The 13,135-nt window shown below is 38.5% G+C and overlaps 1 protein-coding gene across 6 annotated transcripts in view; it reads right to left on the reverse strand.

Annotated features, from left to right (window-relative positions):
• Positions 1-2,371: 2,371 nt before the first annotated feature.
• Positions 2,372-13,135, reverse strand: part of LOC103469569 (NMDA receptor synaptonuclear signaling and neuronal migration factor-like) — a 66,225-nt gene continuing 55,461 nt past the window's right edge. For all 6 annotated transcript variants that reach the window (XM_008417326.2, XM_008417325.2, XM_008417322.2 and 3 more), the window contains one exon: positions 2,372-11,133. In XM_008417326.2, the coding sequence (XP_008415548.1) occupies positions 11,036-11,133 (98 nt within the window). In that variant the 3' untranslated portion in view covers positions 2,372-11,035. The remainder of the gene's footprint in view (positions 11,134-13,135) is intronic.

The raw sequence follows: 13,135 nt of genomic DNA on the forward strand, positions 1-13,135 counted from the left end.
CTTTAATTTAAAAGATAAAAATKTACAAATTTCTAATAATTTTTTACAGTACGGCTTAATCATTAAATAGYTTTTTAAATCCAAATCAGCTAATATWTATATTCTATGCTAAAACTGTCACCATGTTTTGACAGTTTGTTCTGAGACAGAAAATCAGTGGAAAAAATTTTCCTTCTCTGTCTTCTCCCAGTGCAAACAAGAAACAACCAATCATAGCCAGGAGGCGGGTCTTAGCGCCGTCAATCACAACCTCACATCTCCCATTGCCCCCTCACTGTCTGGTAGCACAACATATTTTCCTAGTTCCTGTTGTGAATGCTAGGCTAGTTAGCGTGGCGTTTGCTCCTTAGATTTTACAGAAAATTTGTCATCATTTTTTATTCTTGGATTTTTTTTTAATTTGTTAAAATTGATATATGTCCAAGAATGGTTGTCCTTTTTTTTTTCCTTTCTTTTTTTTCATGGGATTGMATTAAACCCCTGATGGATCATCTGCTATAAACATTCACTGTAAACTCAAACATGGAGAATAAAAGCGTGTAAAGGCTGAATGTCACCTCTGCTTGTTTGAGTCTTGTTTTGTGTGCAGTTCCCACATTGTCTCTGTCCATGCAGGTCTGTTCCTGGCTTCCTTCACAGCCCAAAAATCCTTTAGGTCAGGTAGGGATTCTAAACAGATGACAGGAGTGAGTGTGAATGTGTTTGTCCCTGTTTTTGTGAGCCAGATTCACTCCGTCTCCTCCTGACAGGGAGCAGAAATGTTTTAACTTTCAAAGTGTCTGGGAAGCATAGGTCGAATTAAAATCACAATATGTTTCATTTGATCAGTTTGATCTGCTTTAACTCACAAATGTTGGCAAGCTAGCACGCTTAATGAGGCAAACTGCTGCAGCCACAGGTCTGCTATGATGCACTGGCTGCAGAGTGTCGTCTGCTGGATGATAAAACACACAGCTGCACAGCAGGTGTAACATAATTAATCCCCAGGTTTGTTCACCATACATTACCATGCTGACCTTCATTCTCCAAAGGAACCGTAAAAGAGCCATTGTTAATTGGAATCCATTGCAGGAATGGTCAGGGGAAAATAACATACTAGCTGCACAGCATTGGTCATTTATCTGCATCCTCCACCCAAAGTGAGTTGCAGTAACATGAATCCATGCGTTTCTTCTTATTTTTTTGCAAAGTTTAAAGTGCAGTCATGAGCCATACAGTAAAGCCAGCAGTGATGCTTTTGTTCAGGTGTATTGAGGGTTTGTTGAGTTTAAAGCTGCAACCATTAGCAGCAGCTTTGCTGTAACACCTGTAAACCGTTTAAGGAGGAAACGAAGTACGGTCCCTAAAGACAGAGAGTGGAATTGTCCTACTGTAATTAGATGAAGCATACTAACTTCACTTGTTCTCATTGTAATAAGGCCAGCGGCAACAGGCTGCTGCAGTTTAACATGTCACCAGGGGAGCAGAAGACAGGAGAGCAGGTCTGAGAGGTTGCCAGCGACGGTGCATTTTTGTTCCAGAAACAAGCAGAAAATGTTTCGTAAGCGAACAGAGAGTCTGAGGACAGACTCTGGCTGAGCGCCAGAAGTTTTGAGTACAAGCGTTACACGTTTTGAGAAGACAGACATGAAGTCCTGTTTTCTGACTGAAAATGTGTGTTCCTGGATTATGGTAGAAACATTCCCCCATACAGATCCCAACCTGACCATCAAGCAAATAATCTTGTCCCGGCCTGGGTTCAGGCCATAAGTGCAAACTCTACTCAGAACCCGGCGTGGTTGGGATGTTTTAAGTCCTGCTGCCAATGTTGAGCTTAATCTACCTGGATCAGCCTGTAATACCCAGACTAGATCATGTTTTTAGGTTTTTGAGATAATACATATTTTATATTCTTGTCGTTTTGGGGGCAAAATGAACTATGCAATGCATTAGGCTATTATGCACTATGGGATTAGAGAGTAACAGGACATTATTTCTCCTGATATTTGTAGCTGTGGTTATTGAGCGTTGTTGGGTCTAACTAACAGAATGAGTGGGAATTCTTTTGTGGACGTGTTTTTGTTTTTTAATGCCTGCTGCAAACCAATTTCCCATTGGGTTACCAATAAACTGAACTAAAATGGGATGTTCTGTGCCTGGTACCGGACAACCTCAAAATCACAACAATAGTTATTGTAACTCAGCATTAATGTTGTTAATTTGCAAACGGGTCAGAATACTTTCAAAATTCTGTACCTTTTAGCACCTTGCAGTCGATGAAAGAAATTATGCAGGGATGCCATTAAGTTGAAAAKCTACATTTATGTAGCTTCACCGAGTCTGTATCACCTGCTAAACATGGACARCCTGGAGGCTCACAGAAACCAAACCATGTAGTATACAGATAAACTTTATTAGTATCAAAATCACCAAATATGCAGTAATGTTCATAATAAGCAYGTTTTCTACCAGTACACTTGAATGCTTTTACCTTATTGCGACATTTATAACTCCTACTRTMTCTACCTTACCCTTCTAAAATATAATGCTCAGTTTGTAGGTGATGGAAATCAAAACAGACGTTACATAAGCACATTATTTTCCATCGTTCCCCAAAATACAATCAGAGCCCGACTGGAGGTCTGAGGGCTTTTGGAGCAGCATCCATTCATMCATCCATCACCCTCATCAAACCCAATCAGGCTCCCAGCCGAGCCCCGGCAATCTTCATGGGAGCCGGCAGGAAGCAGCGGAGAGGACCCAACAACTCTCATTAATAATTTAATCTGTCGTCCGTTCTTAATAACAAAACAACAGGAGAGGAGAGGCAAAGACAAATGATTTGATTCGCGCAATTATGTTCTCAGGAAATGGAAAATGGCTGCTCCAGTGAGCAAGTCGTGTGTGGCGTTCGAGCACAGATCTGTTTCCGTCAGCTCCTCTGCAACAGATCTGTGCCCATATGAATGCAGAGCCTCTTGACATCTGAGTTATGTATTTCATGCCTGAGGGCAGTCCTCCGTTTCTCGGGGAAGATTGCTGGAGCTCTTCCAACATGGCTCTCTGYTTGGCTCCTTTAAACAAACAGCAGCTGCTTTTCTCAAAGCCTCTTGTGAAAAACTCACCACCCCCCTCAAAAGATTCATTCTACCGTTACTTGTCTTTGTAACACTTTGAGGTTGCGCATAATCAAACAATTTTTTACATCAGAGATAATCAGAGTAAATATGAAAAGCTGTTTCCCATGGTATGTAAGTTTTATAAACAATATGTTTTTCACATTATTTCGAAAAATGTCATTATGSTGTGGCAGTATAACAAAAAAAAAGATCTCCTCCACTTCCTCCCTGTGCTCTCAATAACCATCTGCAGAAACGCTCCGTTCGCTCCCAGTCAGAAACAACCAATCAGAGTCAGGTAAAGGGTCTTAGCGCTGTCATCATGCTCATCTACACACTGCTCAATGTGCTGATGGTGGAGAAACAACTTACCGTTGYGAGAAAACTGTCATCGACGGCTATGCTAACTAGCTTGAGAGCTCATGGTGGGTCTAGCTATAGCCTAGCAGAGCGCTAGTGGGAGGGTGTGAGCATACACCAGGATGATTGACAGTGCTAAGTCCCTCCTCCTGGCTCTGATTAGTTGTTTCTGACAGACCAGTCGATTTCTACATTGCCTGTAAAACCAGAGGAGGAAGCAGAGGAGCTGGATGGTGACAGTTAACTAATATGTTAAAAACATATTGTTTATCGAAGTTACAAACGTTACAAACTTTAAAGAAAAAGATCAGACGAGCATGGCCTTGTGCAAAAGGCCATGTTGTCCCGTAAACCTAGTGGTTGTTTTGGCTCTGGCTACAACAGCAGCATCAAGCATTTGCCAACTGGCAGTGAGTCTTTTACATCACTGAGGAGAACTGCTGGCATAATGTTATGTTTTTTGAAATGCTGTTAGTTTCACACCAGCTGTAAGAGGACAGACAGATCATACAGGAAAAAAAGAGCATAACATGTTGCTTTTTGAGACCCTYTAACATTCTCCATATTGTCAGATTCTATCAAATTAGTTTCTAGATTCTTTTGGTTTGGCAGCTGATAGGCTCAGGGAGTGGTGGGTGAAAATGGCCTGACATTGTGGTTTATTATGTTGGTATTTCATGATTCAACCAGAGGAAGAAATATGTTTTCACATCAGACCAGGTTGGGTAATACAGGTTTTTTTCTTTAACATCAAAAATAATCMTTTGRAAACTACTTTTTRTATTTATTCAGCTCTGTCTGATATTAWTATTTGTTCAATGATCAGAAACATCTAAATGAGGAARAAAATAGCAAAAGCAGAAAAAATCTGTAAGGGAGCAAATACTCCACGCAGCACTGTTGGCATCACAATATTTGTACCTGAGASCKATGCTTCTAAATATTTTGTATGATAAGTTATAAACTTYGATATCAATTACCAATGTGTTCTTGTAACAAATTTCCTACCCTAAAGTTTRTGGCTGTTCTAAACATCCTTAAAATGTAAAAAATATCAAACTGGATCCAAGAATGGATTATTGATTACTAGAAACCTGCTTTCAAATTAATGTTTGCAAGAGGCTTACACCATATGTGGACAACAGAATAGTGTGTGGATACTTGTGATAATAAGAACACAGACTACTACAATAAATAAATATTAATAAATGTCATTTGAGTCACATAAAGCTGTTGCTGAGCTGAGCTGCAGCTAATGGATCACCATGTCACAAACAGCAACTTTTCTTTTCGACGGTCGGAGAACTGAGAAAGTGTGCAACTATTTTCCAGGATCTGACCTTTAGTCAAAGACAACATTAAAAAAAAAAAAAAAAAAAAAAAAAAAAAAAAAAAAAAGAGAAAGCAGCGTGGCTCATGCAAGCGTTTGGTGCAGCGACGAACTCCAGCAGAATGTAAAGGAGCCATGCAGTGAGCGCGGCGCTCTGTGTCCCTGGGCTGTTTCTGCTCTGCGACGACAACGCCGTGTTCACAAAAACAATATCCTCCAAAGATATCACAGAGTAACACAATACTGAGAACAGTGGTCCTTATCTTATGCATACAAATAAAGAAGTGAACAAATTCACACAGAAATATCATCAGACAGCATATCKCCTCAAAGGAGAACAACATAGAAAACASTTGAAGGATCACAAGCAGAAATCTGCACCYAGATCCGTTTCACTGCACGCAAAGAGATAAACACAAAGACGTCACAACATTTTTCATGRCAATAGATAAAACTAATAGCATTTATAATAACTGTGAACAGCAACTTTTAACATGGAAAAAAGAAGTTTGTTCTGCGAAAGAGTTTAAGTAAATTTTACTGATTTAATAACAAACCAACAAATCATTATCTTATTTATTGGAGCTGTTAAAGTCTGTTCTCAGGGTTTAACAAATCTGTTGAGTTAGGCTGCCCTTTTAACAACAGTATGCAAGTTTAAGCAGATAATGAGCAATAAAATAACATGAGAGAACTGCATTCACCCAGAGAAAAAGCCTCCTAGGTCTCATCTCAGTGATTCTCTTAAGGTTCCGTCATGTGAGATGAAGTAACTGAAGCACAGAGCGCACACACATCGGGCTCTTACYGATGTCTTTATGGGTGTTTTATGGAAACACTATGGATCATGTGACGGTACATCAGAGGTTCCAGACRTTTCAGAGTGGCTCAATATTRCCGTGGCAACATATCCTGGTCATAGATAGAGTTTGGTGGCTGCCTATCCAGGAGGTGTTATTAAGTGTTATTTTAACTCGATCTGGTGGACAAATACAAACAAACACTTTCAAAATGGAAAATATGCATCTGAACATAAACAAACACTTCAGTGTATAGATTTATCTGCCATGTTGTTGAGCCAATGAGAAAATAAATCYTGTTACAGCATAAATATTCYRTCTATGACGTTTCCTCGCTGCAGTMTGTATTTTTCCATGTGAATGCAGTGCCTCCTTTACATCAAAGAAAACTTTGAAAAAATATGAGTCAGGTTTTACAACTGAGAACAACGTTGAGGACAAAATTAAAAAACACCCATCAGTGCATCAATGTAATCCAGTCTGTGAATTTCCTCCAACATGTTGAGGGAAACCAGTCACTCCCTGCTGTCAGCTGCGATTATTGCCCTCACCGAAAAGCAGTGAAACTCTAAACACTATAAATTTACTAATATATTTACACTCCTAGTGGCCTTATGAAAACATCTTTGTGTGAGATAATGCTATCGTGGACACATTGAGACGAAGAGTGTTAGCATCCCAGCCTGTTATCTGTGAGCTGCAGGCAGAGCTGGAAATGCCCCCGATGTGCTACCATGAACGCTTCTTCCAGTTCAGTCGACCAGCACAGATCAGAAAGAGGCAATGACTCGACGCAATGTGAACGGACGCAGTCATCCACGACCGTGACGCTGACGCTTTTATTGAGCGCTGAGAAGGATGGATGTGAAGTCAGGAGGAATCACACCCCTTCCTCCGAAACAATCTGAAATACTCCGCATTTCTCAACTCTCTGACAGAGCAGAGAAGAAGGAGGTAAAAATAATAAGAAAAGACCTCAAAAAAAGTCTCAAGCTGCTTCCCTTCCTTTCGTATCTTTGTGAGGACATATTTGGTGTGAAGCTGCAGGCTTTCAGAGGGGAAGTGGAGGGTAAATATAATGGAGGACACGGCCAGCTCAGCAGAACCTTCATACAAAGCGTTGTAAACGTCAATCATCCTATATGACTCCATGCGTATTCAGCACCGGCAGCTTTAAAATTCTCCAATTAAGTAAAAGTTTCAAATCAGCACTCTGCAACACCGAGGCAGCTTGTTGTTTAGACGGAGGTTCGACTGCCAACGTTGCTGATTCAGGGAGTCCAGAAACATTGTTTCACACAGCAGTGTGTTTATAAAGATGTCGTCTTTATTGTGGTTTTGGTAAACATAAAGTACTCAGATGTCTTTTTGCACCCAGAGCTACCGATCTGATGAGTTGTGCAGGTATGGATGGACTAAAATCCCTGATAGGATGAAATCCAGCTGTTCTCTGCTTTTTCACAATGTAATACACAAAGTCATCAGAGGAAGGCACAGGAAGGGCTTCGGTGTGAAAGAAAGACAAACTTTTATATTTTCGTACTATTTCCCATCAGGCTGTTTCCTTATCAACATCTTTTTTGTTGGTGTTTTCTAGAAAAACAATCTTTTTATTTCTAATTTTCAAAAAAGTTTCTCGTAAATGGGCCATCGTGAAAACACTGAAAACAAACCAGGAACTTCACCAGGCCTGAACGTAATGCTTTGACTGGGCCACCAAAATACAGGAAAAGAAGAGAAGAAGAAGTGGAGCGTGTGCACAAAGCTGATGCGTTGACACACTCGGGGTAATGGGGTCAGACTGGAGACAGAGGTCAGACATCCTTTTCAAAAACAGTTGCATGGATTTTCAGCAGCACTGCCCCTCCCCTACATGTTGCTGTGCACACTCAATCAGCTGGCTGACACACACAAAAAAATAGAAGGCCATCCATTATTACACTGATTACACACTGTTCGAATAACTGCCTACTGCAGGATCACCACAGAGGAAGATAATACAGCTGAACAACATCGACTACTTATTTGACTCCAAAAAAGTTTCTGTATAAAGAGTACAACTGACAATAGTAAATACTCGGTGCACGAAGCATATTTCAACACATTAAGAATCACAACAAAATGTAACGTTGAAGTGTTTTGTTTCAGAGTCACCAGTTTGTTCCCACAACTTTCTATTTATTACAGCTATTTATTCCTTTAAGGTTTTATGTCATATCTTATTTCTACTTATTGTGGTTCTAATCCAACATGTGATTGATTATGATTTCTGATCAAATTGACAGTGGGAGGTATTTAGTTTTATTTGAATGATAAAACTAAATACTAATTCTAAAAACTTATATATGGGAATCAGATCACTTTAAATTTCTGGAGCCGTTCTAAAGACATGTGAAGGCCTCATGAGGTCTGGAGCTGAGTCTTCAGTCCATTGATGTAAACCTATTTACAACCATGAAACAGCTCACTAAAGGAAATTCTCATTTTTGAAGAACCACCAATTTATTTCTATTTTTGAGCTTTAAAATTAAATTAAATAATAATGATTAAAAAAATATACATAATTCTTTGGGAATAGAGGATGAATACATTTTCTTCAATGTGGTAATATTTGTAGATTCCTAATGACAAGAAAATTAGATCTGAAGATAAATTATGTTTTAATCATTCTGTTGTGATAACTCAACATTTTTCAATAAAAAAACGGAAAAACTGCCAACATCTCCATTTGTTATTATGTCTATAGTTAAAAACACAACAATGGACCCCCAGTATTTGTGTGGTTTGGTTAGGGACCCCAACTACCCAGGAATAGATAAAATCCACAAATACATTATTCCCCCTCTAAAAGCGAATTTAACTACATAACATAATAGTTAAAACACCAGATATACCTTAATATGCATATATATGAAACCATCTTAGCACAACCACAAAAGCTAATATCTACAGTCTTCCTCCTCTACTATCTTGGGGGTTCAACCAATCAACGCCAAGGAAAATGAATGATGCTTCTGGATTGACTGCTTTGCAAATGCCAGCCAATAGCGTGTCAAGTAGCCGAGGTATTTAAGCGTCCCAAGCTGCATTTTCTTTAGAATATTTCAGATATGCTCCATGAAAAAAATCCATGAAAATATGAATTTTATGCAAATATAATTTGCAGTTATATTCCAAAGAAAAATCAACGAATGCTAAACTGCTAATAGTCGGGACTCCACTGTAGTCGGCCGTAGACAAAGTCATTAAGAGTCACTGTGGAGAGTCTATGGAAGGGATGAAAAATATATGTTTTTTGATTTTTTTTTTTTTACATATTGACATGGATCTGATATATATAAAACTGTGCCGATATTAACAACCAATGTTTGTTTTCATGTTTTTGCCACTGGTTTCTGGAGGCTGGTCATGTAGTATTTATTTGGACATGTGACAGGGACAGACATAATGTGAAGGATTGTGGGGTGTTAAGCTGAAATTAAGTCAGCTCTGTGATCATTTCTTTTAAGGTGTTGAAAGGATAGTGAAATATATATTTATATAGATGTAAAATATCTGTAAATATCAGTTATCAGCCATAACAGCGATATTAATATTGAATATCGATATCGTCAAAAACTTTACCATCGGTGCATCCCTAGTGCAAAGAGCCACTCGTGGCTCCAGAGCTGCAGGTTGCAGACCCATGAGCTGGAACACAGACACCAGCAGAGCAAAGTTAAAAAGATATTTTCATAAGAATCACAACATTTTTTCAAATAGCCTGCTGTGTCACCTCAATTTAATCTTCATCCTTGACATGCCCAGACCTCCTGATTTAATGAAAGTGTTAATTTAGCATTCTTTACGAGTGACTATGCAGCAAAAATTAAAACACCTAGAAATAATTACAGATAGCAGACCTTATAGCTGCAGTAATGTATTAATCTATGATGTCATTGAAGCAGCAAAAGTAATGGCTGACGCTTGCTTTCAAATGAAAGTTGTTAGCTAATGTTTTATATTTTATACATTTTAGTTTTTATGTATTTGTTTAAAAAATGCCAGAAAAAGTGGCATTTCTGCTCAAAAGATATGATACAACAATAAATCTCCAGTCTCATCAAAAGACACCAAGAAAGACCATGAATGTTAAAGTCCAACTCCGGGGAAGCAACACTGAACCACCAGAGGGCGCCTTTCAAATCCTACTGTGTTCCTGTCAAACAGCTCAAAACGCTTCAATAAAAAAAAACACGGAAAGGAAGAAACTAAGTATTGCCTTTACTAATCATTGCTACGTTGTAAGATTTAAGTTAAATCTTAAAAATAATATTTTTTAAGATTACTAAAAATATTGAAAATAAGCTAAATATACAAATAAGTCTATGCATCACCTACTTCATATGAAGGTTGTCTACCTGCAGATCTTCACAGGCTACCAAGGGAAACACGCTTTGAGCTCAACACATGCAGCTAAAACACACACAGGTGGTAAAAAAGGYACCTGTRCGCCAGCATTTCAAGAAAGAGCAGCTAAAACCGCCTCAGCGGGTCTGTCTGCCGCACACCGCCGCCAGGCAGACAAACATGCGCGGGTGTTCAGCTACTGCCGACTCCGTGAGAATGCCAAACAAAAAGTCTCTGCGCTGCAGAAGTGACGTCCCACTGAGGATGTGTGGCTTATAAAAGGCCTTCAGCTTCTGATCTACAGTTAGTTGTACAGTAAGTCTAAGAGATTTCACCTGAGTTCATACAAGTCTGTACAAAATACTAACACGTTTACCTGGAGGTTTAACTCCAAAAAACAAAAGCTTCAGCTTATTCAATTTGTAAATCTAAATGTATTTTACCAATAAAAGCTGTTTCTTAACACAATGCCAGACAGAAAGGTTGAAAACCTGTTCCTAAGATGCTTTGATGACTTATTTACATATAAGCTCTGCTTCCTTTAGTAAAAAGCTTTATCACGTGGAAAAAAACCGACTAAATTTTTTTCTTAAAAGTCTCCGTCTTAGAAGAGCTGAGTAGTTTACTAAAGGCAAGGCAAGGAAAACAAAAGCTTTGCTCTAAAGTTTACATGGAGATCTTTCTGTTGTCTGCTGTCGGTCTTTCAGCATCACTGACACATTTAGGTTTGCAGCTCCTCCTGCTTCCTGTCCGCTTCCTCCTCTGATCCCCCAGAGTCAGGCAGACAGTGAAAATAGGTAAGAGTTTGAAAAAAAACCCCGACCTGCTGGGTGTGTTTCTACAAGGCCACATTCTGCCTTTTCAGAAGGTTCTAGAAAAGAAAACAAAAAAGACACCCTACTGCGCTGCTGCTGCTCCAGCTCTGCTGCAGAGCCAGAGGCCCGCGAGGCCAACCAAGAGGGCAGGGGCCCAATGGGATCCAAACACCCTGTCACCGTGCAACAGTAGGCTCAGACTCGCTATAGCCGGCTGACAAGCCCGAAGTTGAGTCGGCAAGGTCACAAGAGGTCATCGTAGTCCAGCAGCTTGGAGTGCTGACGGCTTTTCCAAAGGCGGTACAGGCGGAAGTCGAAGTACATCTCGATCATCTCTTTGCCTGCAGGGCGACACATGGGAGACAGAAGGTCAGCCGACCACGACGCTCACCTCAGGAAAACCAGATGGCACCAGCACCAGCTTCCTGCTGCGTTTACAAACCCAGTGACCGTTCAGGTCATTTAGCAAAAATAAATCCCATTTTCTCCAAACTGGTTGATCTTCTATTATGGAACTGCTGGTAACAATCCGGTTTAGTGACTTTGTTTCATAATGACAATGCAAAAATATGTCTCGTTTCTAAAGTATAGTAGAGCTTCCATATCATCACCTTCCTCAATACATCTATTGGAAAGTAGGAGGGAGTAATTTTTTTAATTTATAACTTATCAAAAAGACAAATTCTATCCAATAAAAGCCACAGGACTGACTTCCAAATCTAGACAGAATTAGCTTATTTTAATTGTTTCTGAGATAAAGAAGTATTTGCCACATAATTTAATGGGAATCTTGACTACAGCTTGGGTCTTATGGCTTCCTTCACCCTAAAGAAGCTGACTAGATAACTACCGTACCCGTATAGGAAAGTGAACGCTGTGATCCACATGGGTTGGTGCCGATGGAAGCTTATTTAATGACTGTCAGTCCATTGATGAATGACTGAGATGTCGTCAGATTTCCTGGCAGTAATTTGATTGCTGCAGGCAAGAAGTGGGTCAGCGAGCTGCAGTCTTTGACTTTGTGCTGTGATGTCATTTTTTATGAGCCCGGAAATTTTCAACACACTGGGGCTGAGAGATCTTGCCAAAAAAAAATKATTAAAAAAAATATTATATATATATATATATATAACTTATCAACTTATAACTTTATTTTTTTATTTTTTAAACACCTCCATAATGATATCACAGATGATGTTCCACAATTGCTGCTTTTTCTTTTTTTTTATTTGGACAAATAAATATGTACCTTAAAAGCAAAGCTATTAAGTCGTTTTCTTTGGGGTTTTTTTTTTTTGGTTTTTTTGCTCTTTTTTTTTTGCTTTTCTTTATAAACCGTTATTAGAGTACAAAATATAATCACATAAAAATATATCCAAAAATCACACAATAAGCTTGCATGCATCAAAGAAAATAGAAAACAGATAAATATAAATGCCAACTAATTTTGGGCAACAAAAAGAACAGTTTGAAATAAGTTACCAACAGTAAATAAAGACAACTAAATACACAAATGAAGCAAACTTTTGATACTGACTATTAATAGTGAGTTTCATATAATTTTTCTTACGACTTCACTATTTTGTTTTATTTATTAGCATCTAATGATGAAAAGATTGCCTGAAAAAGATTGGGGCTCTAAAAGAGCCCCAAGTGTTCAGATAGTCATTAATCAAGTTAATGAGAAAGTGTGAAGAGCTCTTCATTTATCTTTTATTTTCAAGCATCTAGCATGCTGAGCTGAGTGATTATGCATCATTGTAGATGGAGTATTTATTAAATTATCTTAGTCCTTTATCATTTGATCATGTTTTAGCTAATTATTTATTTTAGACTTGCATTTAAATCAAACACAATGCTTACATTGTTTCCTCTGGCATTTAAAATGTTTGATTTTAATGTTTCAATCATTTCTGTTCCTATATTTTTTTCTGTAAAGAGCTTTGAATTACCTTCTGAATATTAGTGTTCACCAAATAAACTTGGCATTCATTGCCTGAAGCTGTATAGATGCTTTATTTAAAATTTGTGAGAGACTCTGACATGTCCAGAAGGTCTGGACTATACCTGATGACCGGACAGTGTATCATCTGATCATCAGACCCGTTTATCTTACTAACACATAATATAGTGGTAAATATATAGCATAGCAATTCTGGAGTATTTCTTTCCTATAACTTTGTGTTTTTGTACGTCACTGAAACAAAAAGCAGATATATAATAGTTTGATCGCCGTATTAACTAGCAACTACTTACATACTGTATTACGTCGAAAGTCAAGTTTGAGAAACACGGCAAGAATAGTGTGTATATATATATATATATATATATATATATATATAT

Source organism: Poecilia reticulata, linkage group LG9 (genome assembly GCF_000633615.1).
Source record: "Poecilia reticulata strain Guanapo linkage group LG9, Guppy_female_1.0+MT, whole genome shotgun sequence".
Classification (NCBI taxonomy): Eukaryota; Metazoa; Chordata; class Actinopteri; order Cyprinodontiformes; family Poeciliidae; genus Poecilia; species Poecilia reticulata.